Source organism: Pelophylax lessonae (assembly GCF_965119305.1).
Source record: "Pelophylax lessonae genome assembly, chromosome: 10".
NCBI classification, from domain to species: Eukaryota; Metazoa; Chordata; class Amphibia; order Anura; family Ranidae; genus Pelophylax; species Pelophylax lessonae.
This window is the reverse complement of record NC_138777.1, coordinates 184,802,557-184,825,947: the sequence shown is the minus strand read 5'-3', so window position 1 is coordinate 184,825,947 and position 23,391 is coordinate 184,802,557. Positions and strand designations below refer to the sequence as shown.

Here is a 23,391-nt window from a genome sequence, read left to right as displayed (position 1 = left end):
CCGCAAAATACGGTACATGTATAAGTGCATATACAGTCACTTACCTTAAGAAATGTATTTTGGTCATAAAACGCATACTCCAATATAAACCAAATGTATAATGCTTTCATATACAGTAAGTATTAAGAATTTATATAAATATGTATAAAAAAAATTATAAATGTAAAAATATGATGGGGGAACTCCCAAACCTGTCCTAACATTTTATAATTTATCAGTTTAGTTATTATTGGTTGTGTTTGATATGAACATGGGGAGACGGAAATACAATAACTCTCTCATCACTGATTTGTTCTTAAGGTGCTTATAAACGGCTCAGATTTCAGCCAATTCCTGCTGAACCGGTCTAAATTCTAGCCATGCAAGCACCACTCAGATCTATTAAATTTAAATAACTGAATGAGTCGGGAAGAAAATTATCCGTTGATCAGAACCTGCATCCTATCAGATGCAGTCATTGTTCAAGTATTCAGACACGTTCTGCCTGAATACAATAATCAGCAAAAAGGATTCCTCCTTCCACAGTATTAGCATGGTGGGGGCTGAGTTAAAAAAAAATGTAGTTATACGTGGCATGCTTTAGAGCAGGGGTGTCATACTCAATTTAATCTTGGGCCGCATCAGCATTACGATTGCCCTCAAAAGGGCCGGTTTTATCTGTAAGACTAGATGTCCAGAGTATCCCCTACCCTTTGATCAGACATCAAGAGCCTCCCCACCATCAGATATTGAGTCCCCCACCCTCCCTTACATCACAGTGCACCCCCCCTTATCTTGTGCTGCTGCTGGGAAGAAGCTGTTGGCATTGCTGGAAAGCAAAAAGTTCAGGGTCTGGAGGAGGACCAGAGGGCTGGAGCATCTCCTGCAGCTGCAAGGGCCACATGAAATGGCCTGGAGGGCCGGATTCGGCCCGCGGGCCTTGTGTTTGACACATGTGCTTTAGAGGTATACGCCCTAGGACTATAACTGATCATTCTTAATTTATATGGTTAATGACCTGAAACAAGCCTGAAATCCATAAGAACTGAAAGGCTGTGAGGCCCCCTTAATGTTTAAGTTTCCATATGACCACAGCTCCAGCTTGGTCCGGGGCATTGATCAGCACACCTTCAGGCAAAGTAATACCCCGTTTGCAGGGGTTAGTGACTTTATTCAGTGCCTGGCAAGCCCAAAGAACCCACCCTTGGGGTAGGCCTCTCATTTGACCATTGCTTGCCGCACAACAAGAGGGGTAAAACATGGAGGACATGACGACAACCACCCACCTACCCTTAGGTCATGCCATTAGGGAGTTGTGTCATTCTTTAACCACTTCTGGACCGGAAGATTTTCCCCCTTAATGGCCAGGCCATATTTTGCGATTCAGCACTGCGTTATTTTAACGGACAATTGCGCAGTCGTGCGACGCTGTACCCAAATAAAATTGATGTCCTTTTTTTCCCACAAATAAAGCTATCTTTTGGTGGAATTTGATCACCTCTGCGATTTTTTTTTTTGCGCTATAAACAAAAAAAGAGCGACAATTCTGAAAAAAAAAACTATATGTTTCACTTTCTGCTATATAACATTCCTAAAAAAAAAAAAATTAAAAATCAAAATTTTTAGCACTGATTCGATTATTGTGATTTTTTTTACCAAAAATATGTAGCAGAAAACAATTTTGTTTTCTGCTACATATTTTTGGTAAAAAAATCTCAATAATCAAATTTTGATTGGTTTGCGTAAAAGTTATCGCGTATACTAACTAGGGGAAAGATTTATGTCATTTTATTGTTTTTTTTTTTTTATTAGTAATAGCGACGATCTGCGATTTTTAGCGGGACTGCGACATTGCGGCGGACAGATCGGACCCCTAACTGACATTTTTGACACTTTTGGGGGGGACCAGTGACATTACTACAGTAATCAGTGCTAAAAATATGCACTGTTACTGTAATAATGACACTGGCAGGGAAAGGGTTAACATTATAGGTGATCAAGGGGTTAAATGTAAGCCTAGGGGAGTGATTCTAACTGTATGGGGGATGGGCTTGTGAAATGATCACAGAGACCTGTGATCCTATATAGAAGGATCACAGGAGCTCTGTGATCCTTCCAGAGAGAAGAACGGTCAGCTGTGTTTACAACAGCTGACCGTGCTTCTCTCTGAGTGGGGAGCAATCGTGGTTGGCAGGCGGCAATCGGAGCTGCCTGCCCCATGCATCGGAGTCCCCGCTGACGAGTACAGAGTCCCCTAGCTGCAGGCACGTGACCGATGTAGCCCTACGTTGGTTTGCGCAGGAAGGCCAGCCTGCCGCAGTATGTATGCGGTCGGTGGTCTGGAACCGGTTAACAGAGCAGAGAGTAGATTGACCAAAGTGGTATTGTAGTGTTAGAAACTAGAATATAATCATTTTATCATTTGTCACACCTATTTACTGGCAAGCTCTGTGTGTTTTGAAGAACCACAGCTATCATTATTACTCTTGCATTAAAGCAATTTGCAGTATAAACATCTACTGTGTAAAGGTTGGATAAAGAAATTCAATAGAGTATGGGTGGGGTGGATCGAAAACATCTCTACAGCTATGACTCCTGATACGGTCCCTCATTGAGTTGTCACAGGGCACACTCTGAAACACTCACTTAACTTAGAGATTAGTAGCATTATCTAAAACAAAAAAAAAACTACCATCATATCATTATTATTTTACAGGATTTATATAGCGCCAACAGTTTGCGCCGCGCTTTACAACATTTCAATATAGGAGGAATCAGAGGGCCCTGCTCGTCAGAGCTAACAATCTAGGAGGGAGGGTCAGGTGATACAAAAGGAAATAGCTGTGGGGGTTTTGTGTTTTTTAATTTGACTATGCTTTAATGAAAAGGTGAAAAGAAAATAGGCCAGCAAGTAAGAAAAAAAAAAAAGAAAAATCAATCTTCATTCGTATTGCCAACAAGAGGTATGCATAAAAATTGGCACTTAAAATTCTCTCAAACTAAGTGCCAAAGTCCCAAAACCAAGACAACAACAAATTGTAATTTTACTGCCGGTTCACACTGATCCGACTTGTCAGGCGACTTGGTTGCCTGACAAGTAGCTTCCAATGCTGTGCAATGGAACCGTTCTAATCAGAGCGACTCAAGTCGCTCCGACTTAGAAAAAGATTCCTGCACTATTTTTTGGCAAAGTCGGAGCGACTTGCATTGACTTCCATTATGAGAAGTCGTTGCAAGCCGTGCCGAAGTCGGGCTGCACGGGCGACTTCATTAGTCGCCCGAAGTCGGGGCGACTTCGAGTCGGATTAGTGTGAACCGACTCTAAAAATAATAAACCATTTTTCTTTAAATATTGGTTTTCTGTCTCCCTTACTTATCTGGCTGGCTTTAACCTGTTGCCAGCATAACACATATGGGTGGGCTTTTTTTTTTTTAAGTAGATTTTATTGAAGTAAAACGTGAACAAAACAGGGTGATAAATGCAACAATACGAGCTAGATATTATTGTGTAGTTGGATAAACAATCGCAATAACATAGAGAGTAAGTAAGTGAATAGCAACTGAAATAGGGGAGGAGGGGAGGGAGGAGCAAAGTGGGATGGGGATGGAGAACGAGGGTCGGTAAGAGACGATTCAATACATAACCTAGGTTATATAGGCAGAAAATACAATGGTTGGATGGATCTGTGGAGACTGCAACATCACCTTGGGGGAACCTGCATAAAAGGAGGGAGAAGGGGAAAGGGGGGTGGCATAAAGCTGAGACACATAGGCACCGGATCCTTGGGGGTCAGGGAAATGGCCTCAGTGATAAGTAAAAGTCTTATTATAAAGGTCCAATTCCGTTGGGGTAGAGTAGTCATCATGAACTGCCGCCATTTGGCTTCAAATATGTCCATGGAGGAGTGGGTGGGCTTTAACATCCACATGTTGCACATATGCGTCACTGGGTGGCTGATGTTTTTGTGCTGAGAATGTACTTGCTGCGCACTCCCAGCACAGAAACTATTGGCGCTTTTCCACTGCATGGAACCGAACGGTTCGGCTCGCTTTTGTGCTTTTCCACTGCTGGTACCGCATGGTAAAGTGTAGGAACGGTTTGGTACGGTACGGCGGAGCTTTTCCACTGCATGGAACCGAACGGTACGGCTCTCAAAAACAGTACCACCTTGATTGTGGTTCCAAGAGGTACCATACCAGGTACCATATCCCACAATCCTTTGCATGCAGTTACTACTAGCTACTGATTGGTCAGAGAATCGTTGTTATCCCACACACTTAACTTTAGTACTACTTTAGTGGAAAAGCAAACCATGCCGTACCGTACCGAACCGTTCCAACACCGTATCATGCGGTACCAGCAGTGGAAAAACAAACCGGGCCAAGCAGGGCCGAGTAGAGCTGAGCCAGTACTTGCAGTGGAAAAGTGCCATAAGCTGTCAAACTACGACCAGCTCTCGATCATGTGACCACTGTGACATCCAATCACAGTGGTCACATGATCACTTATCCTCCCCACCCTCTCTGGGTGTTTACAACCTTTGAATGGGCGGGGCCAGGGTAGGTGGGTGGGAAGGTGTTAATGTTCCTAAACTGGCCATACACAGAGCATTCCGGTTCCAGCCCAATATCAAGCTGTGGGTAGCACTCTGTCCAACAGCTTTCAATCTGAAAATGTTTTGCAAAACAGTGACTGCAGCCAATCAGTTTCAGCCACTGTAGGCTTTCTGACAACAAAAAATCAGGAAAAACACCATGAAAAATGCCATGCAGCCATTGCTGGAGCACATGCATGCAAGGAAAAACAAGCATTTGATTTAAAAAAACGCAACTGTAATGATACTCAATACTATAGCAAACTACATTTCATGTAAGAATACAATAGGCGCAGCGGGAGATTTGTTCATCAATACGCTGTAGTGTCGATGAAGCAATCTCTTCGATAGTATGGATTCAGGCTGCTGGCTAAACAAGAGATGTAATGGTGTAAATTTAATAGTGTGTGTCCAACTTTAGTGTGGGAACTAGACGGTGACCTTGGATGATGTCCACACAAAGATGGCATTGCAATTCTGGAGAGAAAGTAGATGAAGGAGGTGTTGTTAGGATTCCTGTGATCTCTGTGAGAGGTGGGAAATACCTGTAAATGTTGCTAATACACAATATTTAGTGTGCATTCTCTTTACTTATTAAACATATGTGATACAGATTAGAGAACTCTTGGTAGCCATCCCCAGTGTGAATACATCCAAAGAGCTGCCAGGAGCTGGATAAATGGTAGGATGTTTCCAAGCTCTGCATGCCCTGTGTTGTCACTTATCCTGTGCAACCTTATAGCACGGTAGTATTGAGCAGATCGTAAGAGTTTGTCAATCATTTCACAAACCTGTCAACTCAATATTTTGAAATAATCATAATTAAACCGTGTATTGACCTGTTTCACTGGAATTTTTTTATTTCATGAATATAGAAGAAAATTAGATGTGTAAAAATGATCTTCTCTTTCAGAATAAAAATGGAAGATATGGAAAATGTCATACCCCGGTTGGAGGAAGTTCTCTGCCACGATGTTGCTTGGTTGGTGGAGACCGTGCAAAATCTTCTGCCCGATGAAGACTTGAGCCATGTATTTCAGATGACAGATGACAAAGGAAAGGTCTCTGCCATTATCCAACAAGTGAGGAGTTTCCACACTGCAGAATGGAGGCAGCTTATAGAATACATCTGCATGTACTCTCAACTTCCTCTGGATCTTGAAGCACAACTCATCTGCCTGGCTGGAGGTTGGTCATATTTCGTGCTTGGGCGGGATAGCTAGAAAGCTCAACTGCAGCCATTTTTGGGTTTTGTATAGCATGGGTAAGGGCAGTGCTTTAAGTGGGCCAGTATGCACTGGTACTCAGTACCGCCAATTCCAAATATGGTTCTTGAGCATACCGCCACCTCTCTGTGCGCCTTAGCGTACCAGTACGCTCATTTTGGACATCTGCACCCTCAATTGCCCCCCCCCCCCCCAAGGATATTTCCCACTCCAGAGCCAGACCAGTCACCACCAGTGAGTCCCCTGCTCCGGAGTCCCAGGCCAGGGGGGGTGCTCTGTGGGGACCCTGATGTGGGGTGGGTGACAAAATTTATAGGCTATAATAGAGTACCGGCACCTCTTTTGGGCCACTTAAAGCACTGGGTAAGGGTTAGATAGTCTGTATAGAGAGGGGAAGGATTAATTAGATATATTGTACATAGAATGGGGAAGGGTTATTTGTTTTGTATTGAGTGGCGAAAGGTTACTTCAGCCTGCCATAGACAAATCGAAATTTAGTCAGTTCAGCAAGATGGGCAGGTCGACTGTACTGGAGTCAATCTAACGGTTGATTTCAGTACAACCACCCATTTTTTGTCTATGTTCACTGCTGTGGCTATAGCCGGCAGCAGTGATCATTGTATTCTGATGGGAACCTCCCACTGTCAGAATACAAAGGCTGCAGGGATTCCACCATCAACACTGTGTTGATGGGGGAATTAAGCAATGTTCTTTCCTTTAACCGGTGGTTGAAGGAAAGAAAATAGCAAAATGTATGGACAGTCACATAGAATGGGGAATGGTTTTTAGATTTGTATGTACAATGGGGGAAGGGTTTTAACCTCTTTTAAGTTATTGTTTTGCTCTCTGTGTTCATGTTGAAGAAATCCTGAAATCCTGTAACAGTGACCGTGGGGTTGATTTACTAAAACTTCAGAGAGCAAAATCTAAAGCAGCTGTACATGGTAGCCAATCAGCTTCTAACTTAAGCATGTTCAATTAAGCTTTGAGAATAAATTTGTAAGTGTTAGAACATCTGTCAGGTTTTTATTTCTCTCTCTTGGCCCAATTCACTAAGAGTTAAAGTGATTGTAAAGTCTTGTTTTTTTTTAGCTATTAAAATAAAAAGCATATTATACTTACCTCCTCTGTGCAGTTGGTTTTGCACAGGGAAGCTCGGATCCTCCTCTTCTCAGGTCACTCTTTGGTGCTCCTGGCCCCTCCCTCCTGTTAAGTGCCCCCGCAGCAAGCAGCTTGCTATAGGGGCACCCGAGCCAAGCTGAATCTCTGTGTACCCATTTAGACACGGAGCTGCCATTCAGCCCCAACCCCTCTCTCCTGATTGGGTAACTGAGTTTGATTGAAAGCAGCAGGAGCCAATGGCACTACTGCTGTGTCTCAGCCAATCAGGAGAGAGAGTTCTGAATGGCTCTCCTAACTTTACAACCACTTTAAATACTGCATGTGTATTAGTGTATTAGAGTTTATCTCTAAATCAGTCCATTCCCAAAAAAAATACATCATAAATACATCTTGCATTACATTTTTTATTTTATGGCATTTGTGTGTATTCATACTACTGCTAAATGTGACAGTTCAGTTCAGGGATGCTGGTTGTTAAAAAGCCGGTGTTCGCCAGCATCCTAACAACCATGGCTCATCCCTGCTGTCAGTGAGGGATTCCCCGCTGACAACAGAATGTAAAAAAAAATAACCAACAGTAAAAAAAAAAAAAAAAAGGACATGTGATTTCCATCCTTCCCCAATGCATATCAAGGTGTGTTTATTTCACATTCTCATTTTTGGTGATTGATGCTGCGTGCTCAGATAAAGATCTGGTAAGGATTTTGGGGTGGACCTTATGCTATTGATTTGTATTTTTGGCGTGGGGTTCCCTCCAAAATGTACACCAGGTCTGAAGGGCCTAGTATGGATTGGGGGACACACACACACAATTTTAAAAACTTTTTTTTTTTTTTTTACTGTCAGCTCTTTTATTGCCATTCTGCTGTGAATCCCCACTGACAGCAGATGAGTCACTGGTTGTTAAGGACACAGTAAGACTAGTAATTTATTACATTTTTTAAATAGCGTGTGGCTAGACCACAACTTATTTAAAAAATGTATTTGTTTACTTATATTTATGAATTGGCTTTTTAAGGCCCCATTCACATTGCAGCGACCTGACTTTGCCGGGCGACCTCACAGGTTGCGGCGCGCTGCTCGCCCCGCGACCTCGGAGCGGCCAGCACGGACTTCATAACATTGAAGTCTATGCAGGTCGCTCCAGGTCGCCCAAAAGAAGCTCAGGACCCTTTTTCTAAGTCAGAGCGACTTGTGTCGCTCCTATTAGAACGGGTCCATAGCTTCTGCATGGCAGGCGACCTACGGCGACCTGTGAGGCGGCCAGGTCGCCTCACAGGTCGCCCCAGTGTGAACGGGGGCTAACAGGTTTATATGGTATTTATTGAGCGTTTCTTTTTTTTGTGATAAGTACTGCATAAAGCTGTAATTTATGTTGTTTATGCGGCCATGTAATGAACTACCTTCAGGGGCGGGTCCCTGACAGTCTAAGTTCACAGGAAGTGGCTTGAATAACGCTACCCGTCATTTACCCTGGAAGTGTGCAAGAGGCAGTGCCAGAAACAAGGTGAATTTGCAGTTAAAAGAGAAGTATGGTGTTTGTTGTTTTGCAGAATCATACTTACCTAGGTGGATGCTGCATCTGTCCTAGGCCGGCTCTAATACTGCTCCAACCGAGCAATTAGCGGCTCGCTGAGAGGCTGAGCCGGGTGCCGATCCAGGCATGGAGGGGGATCCCAACTTTATTGTGGCGATCTTGCCCGAGCCTGAACCAGCTCTGTGACAACTGCTGACTGCGAGCTTCAGCCCACTGTTTGCTGAAAACGGGTCACAGGAGTGCGATCCTGTGAGCCACAGGAGAAGTACAGCCAAATGAGCTTTGGCTGTACTTCTCTTTTAAATACATTTTAAAACACTAACAAATAAAACACTGGAGATCAGTTTAACACCAGGTATTTCACACCAAATTGTGATGTGTACACTACATGAAGGACTCAAGCATATATAGCAGAAATGTGAGTATCTGGCCCCCTGTGTGCGACAAGATTTTATTGCTGGATGAAGGGGATGCTTATCGTATGCCTTGTTGTTATCAACCCATCTCTAGGGCTACATTGTTCACAAAATTCTGTCTAATATTGTGATGAACTCACTCGGGAAGGGGACTGCAGGCTGGCCTCCTGCCTACTGACTATCGGCCCTGGCTTGTGTGGGAACACAGCTCTTTGTGCGATGTATGCCGGGGGGACCCTTGGAGTAATGTTACTTTGGATTCAAGTCCACATCTCCCCAAGACACACAGACTCTGGGACTCTAGGCCTAGGATCCATGTTAAAGGCCTAGCTGCCTATATGTCATCCGCTCAACCACCTGTCTTCCACACTTTGCTGATTGTGCTTATTACCTCACCTATTGTCTACTGTGGGGGATGTGTTTACACTTATAATAATGTGTATTGTACTTCATGAGCTCGATGGCGACAAGTCTGTTAGGTAATTAGCTCAAGTTATTTAAATCACTGTCATCTATTAGTTGCTAGTGGGAAAGTAGAATACTGTTTGTGTTGGTTGTTCCTTAGATATGTTAATTATATTTCTGTTCACAATTTTATCTGCATATGATAATGTAATCAGTCACCTGACCTGGTGGGGTATATGTTCAGTGTGAGTTTGTTCAATAAATATTCCAGATCTTATACAAGCTATTCTTGGCTTTTTTTGTATGGGGGGCGGCTAGAATATCTGATATCTATGTTCAGGACTGAAGAAAGCAGTATTCTGACAGAAAAGCACTCAAGTACATTGTGAGGTTGTGGCTCCGTTACAAATATATTTGTACTACTTTAATTTTCATGTAGAGCAAAGATGTGGTTAACTCTTTGAATATCATGAGATTAAAACCAACAGAGTAGCTCAGCAGGAAAAATATCTTCCTGTTTGCTAAGTACAGTAACGGCTGTCTGAGACAAGCACATTCATTTTATTACTCAAACATACAGACACATAGATCAATGCAAACAATGTCAGAGGAATCTTAACAACCTACAAATTTACAGCAACAAGCACACATATACAGTACATAAACGCTGCTAGAAACAATACCTGAAACTGGAGCTGCACTGGAATATTATAGATAAAGTGTGCAAGCTCTGAACCCAAGATCCACATAACATAATCTCAGTGCAATTTCAAAAGCAGCAGCCCTTTGTCTAAAAGGTATACTGTTCAGGAGTTCCCTATGCATTTTTCAGGCAGGCAGAAGTGGAAACAGTAAAACAGTAAAAAAAATCTGAACCTGGGTCTGCCCACCCCTATACTTCATTTTGTCATATTCTAAAGCTGTACACTAGTAGAATATTGTCTGAAATGTATCATTGTAAAGTGGTTGTAAACCCTTACATATACCCAGTGAAGTGACTGGCCTCAGGGGATGCATAGATATGAAACAAATCAAATCCTCCTGCATAAGTTGTACCTGTTTGTCTGCTTCTCTCTTCTGCAGCTGTTCAAAGTCTAGAATTTTTAAAGCTTGTCTGAGCTGTCAAAAAAAGGGGGGCGGAGAGCTGAAATGACACTTTTCAGGGCTCAGTGAGGAGAGCTCCGACAGCTAATTGGAGGGAAATGACACACCCCTTCACAAAGCTCACAGGAACAGAGTTGAGGCTTTCAATTAGCTATAGCTCCTCCACTGTCAGGCTCCATACACATTAGCATTTTTTTAAGCTCCTAGAAGCTATCACAAGCATTTTTTTTCTGCTCCTAGAAGCTAATAGCGTTATCCTATGTGTTCATACATGCTATTTTATGCTAAAAGTGTTTTTCAAGCTTCAGCATTTAGGAGCAGAAAAAAAAAGGTTTTGTAGAGTTTTTGGGAGTGTCTTCCCGGCAGAAAAAAAACTCTAAACGCTCCTAAAACGCTCCTAACAGCTTTTTTCAAGCAGGTTTCTTCATGTAAAAACGCTAATAAAATGCTAGCGCTCCTAAAAGCTTCTAAAAACGACTAAGGCTAAGTTCACATGTCAGCGTTGCTATCGCGGACAGAATCACCGCGATTCTGCCCGCGATCCAGAAATCATTGCAAATTGCGGGACGCCTGTGCGTTGTCCGTGATTTGTAATAGCACCCCAAACGCTGTGCGATGTTGTCGCGATTTGCACCTGCCGAATCGTGGTAACATCGCGCAAAAAAAATTGTGGGACGCATGACGCCCCAAAGAAGCTCTTGTACCTTTTTTGGGCGTCATGCGTCCCGCAATTTTTTTTGCGCGATGTTAGCGCGATTCCGCAGGCGCAAATCGCGGCAACATCAGGCGTCCCGCGATTTGCAATGATTTACGGATCGCGGGCAGATCGCAACGCTGACATGTGAACTTAGCCTTAGTCGTTTTTAGAAGCTTTTAGGAGCGCTAGCATTTTATTAGCATTTTTACATGAAGAAACCTGCTAAAAATATGCACTGTTACTGTAATAATGACACTGGCAGGGAAGCTGACCGTCCTTCTCTCTCAGTGGGGAGGGATCGCGGGTGTAATCGGAGCCGCCTGACCCGTGCATCGGAGTCAATGCTGCCGAGTGGGGGCCCCCTAGCTGCAGGCGCGCGACCAACGTAGGTCTACGTTGGTTTGCGCAGGAGGGCCAGCCTGCCACAGTAAATACTGTAGGTGGCGGGCGGTCGGGAAGCGGTTAATTGAGGCAAATACATACAATAGAGGGATATGCTTTGTTCATATTTCATGTCTGAGGTTTACAAACACTTTAAGAATGTTCATTTGATATTCTAATTAGTGGGAATCACATTAATGTTGTTTTTTTTTTTTTTTACCTCAATGACAAGAAAATTCAAGGCGCAGGATGGAAGTTTTTTCTTGAATGCACGAAATGCTAACAGTGTGTGCAGTTTTCATTTGAGAAAGTCTATTTACACCACCATCAAATGTTACAAGCAAACAGAATTTGAAATAGTTTCAAACGACATTCATCAGGATGTTGAATGTACTTAGAATTTTCATTTGAAACCCAGCATGAAGAGAAAGTTGACACAAAAGTGGTAATTATTTATGGATGGAGCCTGGTGGGCTATATCCTCGCCAGGCATTTTACATATCTTGGGCATTCCAGCAGGGAGATATCCCTATAAAACAAAAATAGTGCAGCGTTGTGATTATAGCAAAAAAAAAAAACGAATCAAAAATTATATATAAAAGTCCCAAAATCCAATGAAGGTGATAGTCCTACAAGTGTTGTGATAGGTAGGAGATCCTAATGTAGACCCAGTGACACCTCTCACACTCAAATCCTGCTTACCAGATCTTGTGTGACCCCCTATAAAGTGGTCATCAAAGGTCTGTGTGTATACTGGCTCACAAACCACAGTAGTAGGAAGGATCTGCATCAGATATAACCAGGAAGTACTTCCATGAGATGTAATCGACTCCAGCAGAGTCATGACATTAAAAATAAAGAATTGCCAACACAGCATGATACCGTATAAACTAATAATTAAATTAAAACAATAGTAGGTACACTTACATTATCGGCATGAATACAGGGATTGATTGGTGTATCAAACGCTAGACCTCCTTTACATCCAGAAGTTAAAATGGCCTACTTGTGATATCCCTGCCAAAGTTCCCTATTCTGTCAACAGCAACTTTTGCTTCCTCCAGCTCCTACTGTTGTATTCTCCATAATATAAATGACATTTGCCCATTTTGTATCAATCCACCTAAAACTTACAACTTCAAAACAAAAATGAACCAACTGTGCCTTATACTGTACTGCACCTCTGTGTTACACACAGTGCCTCGAGCCTCTGTAATACGCACAATAACCCAAACCACTTGTGACGTAATGCTTGGCACCCTGCTTAGGTGTTTCTGCCAAACAGTGCTTCCTGCTCTCCAAACCCTTCTGGCAGACCGAAAGCTAATACCAGCCCTTTTACTTCAATCCTCGTACACAGACAGGATGTTAAGTTAGAACCAAAGGAATGACTGTTTATTGAACAGAAATACAGGTTTTTATACACTTCACCACCTCATGTGGTCAGTCACCACATGAGCAATACAACCCAATATTACCAAAAACATCACACAAAGATTTAGACAATGAGTTGACACGAGGCTAATCCCATCATATTGAGAATTATATATATGTACAGTATCTCACAAAAGTGAGTACACCCCTCACATTTTTGTAAATATTTTATTATACCTTTTCATGTGACAACACTGAAGAAATGACACTTTGCTACAATATAAAGTAGTGAGTGTACAGCTTGTATAACAGTGTACATTTGCTGTCCCCTCAAAACAACTCAACACACAGCCATGTCTAAACCGCTGGCAATAAAAGTGAGTACACCCCTAAGTAAAAATTTCCAAATTGGGACCAAAGTATCAATATTTTGTGTGGCCACCATTATTTTCCAGCACTGCCTTAACCCTCTTGGACATGGAGTTCCCCAGAGCTTCACAGGTTGCCACTGGAGTCCTCTTCCACACCTCCATGACGACATCACAGAGCTGGTGGATGTTAGAGACCTTGCGCTCCTTCACCTTCCATTTGAGGATGCCCCACAAATCCTCAATATGCTTTAGGTCTGGAGACATGCTTGGCTAGTCCATCACCTTTACCCTCAGCTTCTTTAGCAAGGCAGTGGTCGTCTTGGAGGTGTGTTTATGGTCGTTATTATGTTGAAATACTGCCCTGCGGTCCAGTCTCCGAAAGGAGGGGATCATGCTCTGCTTTAGTATGTCACAGTACATGTTGGCATTCAAGTTTCCCTCAATAAACTGTAACTCTCCAGTGCCGGCAGTACTTATGCAGCCCCAGATAATGACACTCCCACCACCATGCTTGACTGTAGGCAAGACACACTTGTCTTTGTACTCCTCACCTGGTTGCCACCACACATAATTGACACCATCCGAACCAAATAATTTATCTTGGTCTCCTCAGACCATGGGACATGGTACCAGTAATCCATGTCCTTAGTCTGCTTGACTTTAGCAAACTGTTTGCGGGCTTTCTTGTGCATCATCTTTAGAAGAGACTTCCTTCTGGGACGACAGCCATGCAGACCAATTTGATGCAGTGTGCAGCATATGGTCTGAGCACTGACAGGCTCACCCCCCACCCCATCAACCTCTGCAGCAATGCTGGCAACACTCATATGTCTATTTCCCAAAGACAACCTCTGGATATGACGCTGAGCCCATGCATTCAACTTCTTTGGTCGACCATGGCGAGGCCTGTTCTGAGTGGAACCTGTCCTATTAAACCGCTGTATGGTCTTGGCCACCGTGCTGCAACTCAGTTTTGGGGTTTTCTTATAGCCTAGACTATCTTTATGTAGAGCAACAATTCTTTTTCTCAGATCCTCAGAGAGTTCTTTGCATGAGGTGCCATGTTGAACTTCCAGTGACCAGTATGAGAGAGTGAGAGCGATAACACCAAATTTACCACACCTGCTCCCCATTCACACCTGAGACCTTGTAACACTAACGATTCACATGACACTGGGGAGGAAAAACTGATAAATGGGCCCAATCTGGAAATTTTCACTTAGGGGTGTACTCACTTTTGTTGCCAGCGGTTTAGACATTAATGGCTGTGTGTTGAGTTATTTTAAGGGGACAGTGGTAACCATTCTAACTAAAGTGCTGTAGTGCCAAGTGCTGTAAACATAAATAGGTGCAATTCTTGCTCCCCTCCGATGTGCCCACTCACCAGCTGCCGGAACCGGAAGTGCGCCGCGACTTGCGTGTCAACGTCCAGCTAATCCCATCATAGGAACCTCCAAGAGTTAGCCAAATTAGCCAACAGACAGAAACAATAGGTGACTCAATTAACAATGGAAATGCACACCTAGAAGGGAAAAAATGGGAGAGACCTACTTAAAAATAAACACATAACAAACAGTGATCCCACCCACAGACTGTCAGGCAACAGCCTAACACAGTCTAGGTGACAAACTCATACAATGTCCCAGCAGTCTAAAAAGGTGGAATTAATTTATCTTCATAGATTTATTGAGGGATAAATATTTCTGTCCCAAGTGAAGGAGCCTCTCAACCATATTTCCTCTGACCATTAACCTGTACAAGATTAATATTACACCTTTCCATACACTCCAATAGCGATACTTTATTGTCCTTATTCAGAGAATTAATCCAAGCCTTGCTCTCAGCATCCATTATGTGGTTACATAGTTACATAGTTAGTGAGGTTGAAAAAAGACATCAGTCCATCCAGTTCAACCTATGATGTGTGTGTGTATTTGCTTTTAACCGTACATTGTATACCCCTGTATGTTGTGGTCTTTAAGGTGTCCATCTAATAGTTTTTTGAAACTATCAATGCTCCCTGCTGATACGACTGCTTGTGGAAGAGAATTCCACATCCTTACCGCTCTTACAGTGAAGAACCCCTTACGCACTTTAAGGTTAAACCGACTTTCCTCAAGTTTTAGTGAGTGGCCACGTGTCTTATTGTATCTCCTTTCTCTGAATAGTTTGTTCCTTATGCTAGGGTCGCCAGTACAGTATTTGTACATTGATATCATATCCCCCCTCAATCGTCTCTTCTCCAGAGAGAATAGGTTCAGTGCTTGTAGTCTTTCCTCATAGCTGATGTCCTCCATTCCCCTAATTATTTTTGTTGCCCTTCTCTGGACTTTCTCCAGTTCCAGCACATCCTTCCTGAGGACCGGTGCCCAGAACTGGACAGCATACTCCAAATGTGGCCGGACCAGAGTCTTGTAGAGTGGAAGAATAATCTCTTTATTTCTGGAGTGAATGCCCTTTTTTATACAACCCAGTGTTCTGTTGGCTTTGCTTGCGGCGGCTTGGCATTGCATGCCACTGCCAAGCCTGTTGTCTACCAGTACCCCCAGGTCCCTTTCTATCCTAGACTCACCCAGAGGTTCCCCCCCTAGTGAGTAGCTTGCTTTCTGGTTTCTGGCCCCCAAGTGCATTACTTTACATTTTTCAACATTAAATCTCATCTGCCATGTAGTTGCCCACCCCGTTATTTTGTTCAGGTCTGCTTGCAAGATTTCCACATCCTGCATAGAAGATATTGGCATGCCTAATTTAGTATCATCTGCAAATACTGAGATTGTACTAGATATCCCCTCCTCGAGATCATTTATGAATAAATTAAACAGGATTGGTCCCAGGACAGAACCCTGGGGGACCCCACTTTCCACACCCGCCCAATCCGAGTACTCCCCATTAATCACCACCCTCTGGACTCTCCCCTGGAGCCAGTTCTCTATCCAGGTACTCACCTTATGGTCCATACCTACCTTCCTTAGTTTGTACAGTAAGCGTTTGTGGGGAACGGTGTCAAAGGCCTTTGCAAAGTCCAGATACACCACAAAAGGTTGTCCTTTTAGAGCTCTCCATGGGCCATAATCAGTGGGTAGGAGGCTTGCCCCTAGTCCTCTTCAAAAGCTCCTGTCCTGGTTGGATCTGTCACACCCCTATGTTACACGTATCACACCTGTTTTTGACTGTGTCTTATATCTCTTATATTTTATGTAATTCTCCATATCTCTATATTATACACAGTGCTTTAAACCTCTGGATTATAGACAGTGCCCATTACCTCTCTATTACACAGTGTGGGAAAGTTACTAAAACTGGTGCACACAAAATCTGGTGCAGCTGTGCATAGTAACCTATTATCTTGTAGGTTTGAGGGTATGTGCACAATAAACATGGGTCTGAATTCGTGCGAGTTCAGCTGAACTCACACGATTTCAAACCTGCATTTTAGCGAGAGTTCGGGGGCGATTTGAAAGACATCTGTGCAGGTTCATGCACAGATGTCTATTGAAATTGCCCCCGAAATCACCAAAAGTAGTGCGGGAACTACTTTTGGAAATCAGTGCAGCGACGCAAAGTCAGGGTCACACGGATTGGGACAGTGGCATTGCCAGCAATAGGCTACGATTTGCCATGAGTGTTGGAAATTCAAATCGTATGTCAAAATTGCATCGATGTGAACGGGGACTAATTGTCAAAGCTTAATTGAACAAGCCAAGTTAGAAGCTGATTGGTTTCCTTGCAAGACTGCCCCAGATTCTGTGTGCACCAGTTTTATTAAATCTCCCCCCAGTAATTTCTCCCTGCAGTGTAGCATTCCCTAAGTTAACAAATGGCATTTCACTTATTACTATAAGACTATTTATATATCATCCATACTTTTATAGCGGGAACCTTGAAGGGTGATCAGTATAAGATGTACACCTATTCTCATTTGGTTGAAACAAATTGATAACTGAATCATCAGATGCCATATGCAGCATATTTTTTGCAGTAAAAACATTTCCTTTAACCAGAATACTATGATATTTGTTTAATTTCCGTTGGACCAATAGAAACTTTATGTGTGTTTTTGTTTTAGAATCAATCGAAAATAGCTGGAATGGTTCATTTTCAAATGAAGACAATAGACAAGTAAAGATACAAGGTAAATGTTAATAGCTAGAAGTTTCTTTTAAACTCATCTCTCAATAAAATATAGATTAAAATTTAAAATACTATTATTAACCACCTGACCTCCAGAAGGTTTTACTGCCTCCATGACCGGGCATTATTTGCTATTCAGCACTGTGCTACCTTAACCGTCCTCGGTCATGCAACACTGTATGCAAATTACATTTTTACAAAAAAAAAAAAGACAGAATACACAAAACATAATATTTTCTACATCCTGTTATAAAATATATTCAATAAAATCAAATTTCTTCATAAATTTGGACCAAAATGTATTCTGCTACATGCCTTTGGTAAAAAAAAATACCAATAGGTTTATGTTAATTGGTTTGTGTGAAAGTTATAGAGTCTACAAACTATGGTATATATAAGTATTTGAAAATTGATCAGTCTTGAGGTATCTCATTTCTTATAAAATGCCAGGACAGTACAAATACCCCCCAAATGACCCCTTTTTGAAAAGTAGACAAGTCCAAGGTATTTAATAAAAGGCATGGCGAGTTTTTTGAAGTTGTAATTTTTTGTCACTTTTTTGAGAAAATGTAGAAATTAAATACATTTTTGTTGTATACGTAATTTTTTTTTACACAGTGTCACCAGTGTAGTACAGCATCATCATATGACTGGTTTGGCGGTGATTAGGGATACTGACTGGTGACAGTATGTAAATAAATAATATAAATATTTTTCTATTTTAAAATGTTAAACTTTTTTTTTAAAGATTTTTTTCTTTATTTTAGTTTTTATTTATTTATTTATTTTTTTTACATTCTGTCATCAGAGTAGTTCTATGTCCCTTTAGGCTCTGTTCACATCTAGGCGTTTTGGGGCGTTTTTGGGGAGTTTTTCTGCTCTAGGATCAGCTCTCAAAACGCCCAACAAGACAAATCCTATTCATTTCAATGGCCCCTGTTCACATCTGAGCGTTTTGACGCTGTTTACAAAACGCCCAACGCTCAAAAAAGTACATGAGCTTCTTTTTGGGCAGATTACAGGCGTTTTCTATTGGTATCTATTCAATCAAAAAACGCCTGCACAAAAAACGCCTGTAAATCGCGGTAAAAATCGCGGTAAAATCGCGGTAAAAAACGCGTGAAACCGCTACGCTCAGGTGTGAATGTAGCCTAAAATAAGCAAACTGTCTACTCTACATGATATCAAACCAGATTTTAATTTTTTTTTTTTTTTAGAGTCAGCAACGCTATACAGAGAACAAATAAGACAGTCTATCCTTCAAAAGTATGGATTTAGGGACAAGGGAGATCCCAGAAGCTCTTGCAATCCAATGTTTGTTGAACCATTAATTAAGATCATAACGGTCGGGCAAAAAAGTCGAGCTGACCAGACCTCTGAGGCTTCCAGCACAGAAGAAATAAAGAATCTGTTTCTGAAGGCCAATCCTACGCAAACACATGTTATACTACTGACAGGAATGCCAGGAACTGGTAAGACTATGATGGCTCACAGGATCTGCTACCAGTGGGCACTAGGAGAGTTCAGTCAGTATACATTAACTTTTCTTTTTGAATTTCGTCAGCTGAATCGGATCAGTAGACATTTTACACTCAGGGAGCTTTTGTTCAACTTGTTTTTGATGCCAGATCTGAATTTAGATGAAGTGTATGAATTTGTAATCCAGAACCCGCATAGGGTTCTTATCATATTCGACGGACTGGATGAGTTTGGAGGAAAATTCACAGTCAGTCCACCAAACTTTGCACTTAAAGTTGACCAGACGACCTCTATTTCTCATTTGTTTACATGCATTTTTTTTGGGAAAGTCCTGCAAGGCTGTACAATTATAGTTACTTGCAGATCTAAACTATTTAACAGTCTTCCTCTAGACTACATTAACCGCATTGCTGAGGTTTTGGGATTCAATAAAGACAAAATTGTACAATATGTTGATGACTTTTGTAGCACAAATGCACTAAAAGATGAAATTTTACTCTATTTAAGAGAGAATAGCAAGTTGATGCACTTGTGTTTTGTTCCCGCTTTGTGTCACATTGTATGTGTTTGCCTGGAGCACCTTTTCAGCACATCTGTACGGTCAGGTCTTCCTCAGACAATTACACAGTTTTATATGGAAATGTTAAAAATTTTCATTCAGAAACGATACACATCTCAGACAGATGAGGCAACGATGCTGAATGCACTTAGGTCTCGGATCTTTGAATTGGCTCATTTAGCACATAATGGACTTGATCAGAACAAAACTGTCTTTTACTCTGGGGAAATTTCAGAAGAGATAAAAGTCTTTGCTGCAGCCCATGGACTGCTATCAGTTTTTGAGGTCAAGAAATTTGACAGTACCACGGATTTGGGATATTCCTTTGTGCACCTTAGTTCTCAAGAGTTTTTTGCTGCTTTATGCCTAATTACAGATGGGACAGTGACACCATCCTCACTGAATAAAAGACTTAATCTAAAATCAAAGTGGAATTTAAAATTAAAGACAAAGGAAGAACTTACAGATCAATTTCATATATTCCTTTCTGGGCTATCATCCAAAGATTGTCAACCGTTTCTTCTCGAGTTGTCAGAACACAGTGAAAATTCGATCCAAAAGAAACAAGAAACCATCCTAGAATCTCTAGTGAAATTGGCAGACACTCAACTCACGGGGCCCAAGCTAATTGAATTGTGTCACTGCATTTATGAAACTCAGGATAAAAAATTAGCAAAGCGTGTTTGGAAGGATTTGGCCCACAAGTACGATCTGAAAAATTTCAGGATCACCCCAGTAGATTTGACAGCTCTGGCGTTTGTGGTTAAACATGGGTCATGTCTGGTTTCGTTAGATTTTGCAGGATGCCCTATGGAACTGGAGTGCTTGGAAGTCCTAGGATCATGTGAAAATGTGGAAAGCCTAAGGTAATGTCAGTGCACAACTTAAAGCCTTGTACACACTATCAGTTTTTTTTCCTTCAACCCAGCTGGCTGAGCGAAAGAAAAGCTGAGGAGCTCGGGAGGAGCTGGCTGTACCAACTATCTGATGTTAATACAGCAATCTCCCTGCTAAGCTATTGTGTTCTTACAGGGGGAATGCCACCCGCCATAACACACATATCAGCGCCGGCAGCCATTGGCTGCCATTGCTGATCGGATGCCAATTGGATACTCCCTGTCCAGCATGCCTGTTCAGACAGATTCTGTCAGATAGGCTGGTATACACACGAGCCAAATGTCAGCCGATTTCTGTTGAAACTGATACTGGCTGATATTTGGCCCATGTGAACCTGGCCTAAAAATATATCTGTATAGAATATGAAATGTATTTCTTCCATAGCTAAAGGTAGGCAATATTAGGTATAACAACAATATCTCTCCTGCGCTCAAGTGGTATGCGGGAAGGTGAATCTTCTAGGCGGTTTTATGACACACATGAAGTGGTCTTGCTGCCCCCCTCAGGACCAAGGGTATCCAAAAGGCACTACAAGAAAACAACAAGAGAAGGGCGCACCGACCTTGTGCATTACCACTTAAAAGATTATTAAAATCAAAGAAGGGTAGCGTACAATATACTCACAAACGTAGCATATGAACAAGCATATAGGAAATGGGCACCGCTCGCTTCCAGGACACTTCTCTACTGATGGATAGCGTGATGGCGTCCTCAAAACCTGATGTGGCTTACGCGTTTCGAGGGAGGACCCTCTTCCTCAGAGGCGATTTTGGCTCTGAGGAAGAGGGTCCTCCCTCAAAACGCGTAAGCAACATCAGGTTTTGAGGACGCCATCACGCTATCCAGCAGTAGAGAAGTGTCCTGGAAGCGAACAGTGCCCATTTCCTATATGCTTGTTCATATGCTACGTTTGTGAGTATATTGTACGCTACCCTTCTTTGATTTTAATAAACTTTTAAGTGGTAATACACAAGGTCGGTGCGCCCTTCTCTTGTTGTTTTCTAATATTAGGTATAAAGCAGGGGTGTCCAACCTTTTGACCTTCCTGGGCCACACTAGAAGAAGAGGAACTGTCTTGGGCCACACATAAAATACACTAACAATAAGGATAGCTTATGAGCATAAAAAGTCAGGCAGTTCACAAGTAAGCGATCATTGGTATAGATAATGTACCTATCTAAGTAATGATATAGATAATGTACCTATCTGAGTAATAAAACTTCATTTTTTTGTAAAAATGTTTATTGTAAACATAAAACTAGTGTTATATTTGACAGTATTTGATAAACTAACACATCAATATCTGGTTCGATGGATGTAGTAGAAGTTCTCAATGAATTCTAAAGGTGCTCATCAGATATTTTGGTTGCAATTTTGCCCTTTGTGTGCTTCATCCTTGAAAACAGTTGCTCACAAATATAGGTGCTGCCGAAAACTGATATAAATAAGGCATGATTGTGAGAAGTGGGATGTTTTTTTTGGAAAGATAAAACTTATGAAAGTCCAGTAAAGAGACACTGTCATTCCGCTGCATGTGTTTGCTAAGTGTAAATGCATTTTTCCAAAATTGTCAATGTTTTTAGGTAAGCTTCCGATTTTGGATGGGCCACAGGTTGGACACCCCTGATATATAGTCATAAAGAAACCTACTATCTGTAATGTCCAGAAAAACTTTGTGTTTGTAAAATGCTGAAGCAGTAGCTATAATCGACCCACATAGCACCTCTAAAAATAATAGAAGCAAGGATACTTTGCATATTTTAAGAAATTCCTTGTTATTACAGTTTAATCGCAGTCCTGGAAACATCCTGCTCCTAAGATCACAATTATATGTGCCAGGAAATTGTAAGATTTCAAACTATCCCACCAAAAAAAGGCTACCTCAGTAAGCAATGAATATCCTGTTGTATTTAAATACACTGTTCCATTATGATAGTACAATCATTACCCCTACTGCAATCTTTTGAAGACATGTTGATTTACTAAAGACGAATAGGCTGTTCACTGTGCAAGGGAATATGTCCTTATTATATTGAATTAGGTGAAGCTCTTCTGACTTCCATCATCCAATTATTTGCAAACAAAGACACAGTTTTTTTTTTGTTTTTCTTGCACGTGATTGGGTGTTAATTGCAAAGTTAAATTTCACCACATTCACTAAGCTAAGGGAAAGTTCCCTAGCAAAGAAAAGATTCCCTTGCAAAGCGAACAGCCTATTTTAACCACTTAAGCCCCGGAAGATTTTACCCCCTTCCTGACCAGGGGGTATTTTGCGATTCGGCACTGCGTGACTTTAACGGACAATTGCGCGGTCGTGCGACGCTGTACCTAAACGAATTTGACGTCCTTTTTTTCCCACAAACAGAGCTTTCTTTTGGTGGTATTTGATCACCTGTGCGATTTTTTGATCACACGCTATAAACAAAAAAAGAGCTTCAATTTTGCAAAAATAACAATATTTTTCACATTTTTTTATATGAAATTCCCCCCCAAAAAAAAGTAAAAATCTAAATTTTTTAAAATTTTCGGCCAATTTGTTTTATGCTACATATGTTTGGTAAAAAAAATCGCAAAAAGTGTATTTTGATTGGTTTGCGCAAAAGTTATCGCGTTTACTAACAAGGGGAAAGATTTTTGTCATTTTTGTTGTTTTTTTTTTAACGCGTAATGGCGGCGATCTGCGATTTTTTTTGCGGTACTGCGACATTGGGGCGGACAGATCGGACCCTTGACTGACATTTGTGACACTTTTGGGGTTACCAGTGACATTTCTACAGTAATCAGTGCTATACATATGCACTGTTACTGTAAAAATACACTGGTTGTGAAGGGGTTAACTTTATTTGGGAGGGAGGGGCTGTGTGTATCCCTAGGGGCGTGCTTTCTACTGTGATTGGCTGTGGCTTGAGCTGTAAGGACACTGATCAATGGATCTACATACTAGATCCGTTTGATCAGTGTCTTTACAGCGAGGAGAATGACAGGTGGCTTGTTTACACAAGCTGCCTGACATTCTCCCTCTCCCCCGCCGATCGCCGAGTGACCGGCGGACATCGGGTCCGCTGGTCACACGCGCGGGGGGGTCCGTGACCACGCGGGAGCGGGAGCGCGCCTCCGG

At 41.9% G+C, this 23,391-nt stretch overlaps 1 protein-coding gene across 3 annotated transcripts in view; it reads left to right on the top strand.

The window, feature by feature from the left end:
• NLRC5 (NLR family CARD domain containing 5) overlaps positions 1 to 23,391 on the top strand; it is a 314,671-nt gene that overhangs the window by 92,182 nt on the left and 199,098 nt on the right. For all 3 annotated transcript variants that reach the window (XM_082270129.1, XM_082270130.1, XM_082270128.1), the window contains 3 exons: positions 5,488 to 5,762; positions 17,274 to 17,339; positions 18,556 to 20,242. In XM_082270129.1, the coding sequence (XP_082126255.1) occupies positions 5,495 to 5,762; positions 17,274 to 17,339; positions 18,556 to 20,242 (2,021 nt within the window). In that variant the 5' untranslated portion in view covers positions 5,488 to 5,494. The remainder of the gene's footprint in view (positions 1 to 5,487; positions 5,763 to 17,273; positions 17,340 to 18,555; positions 20,243 to 23,391) is intronic.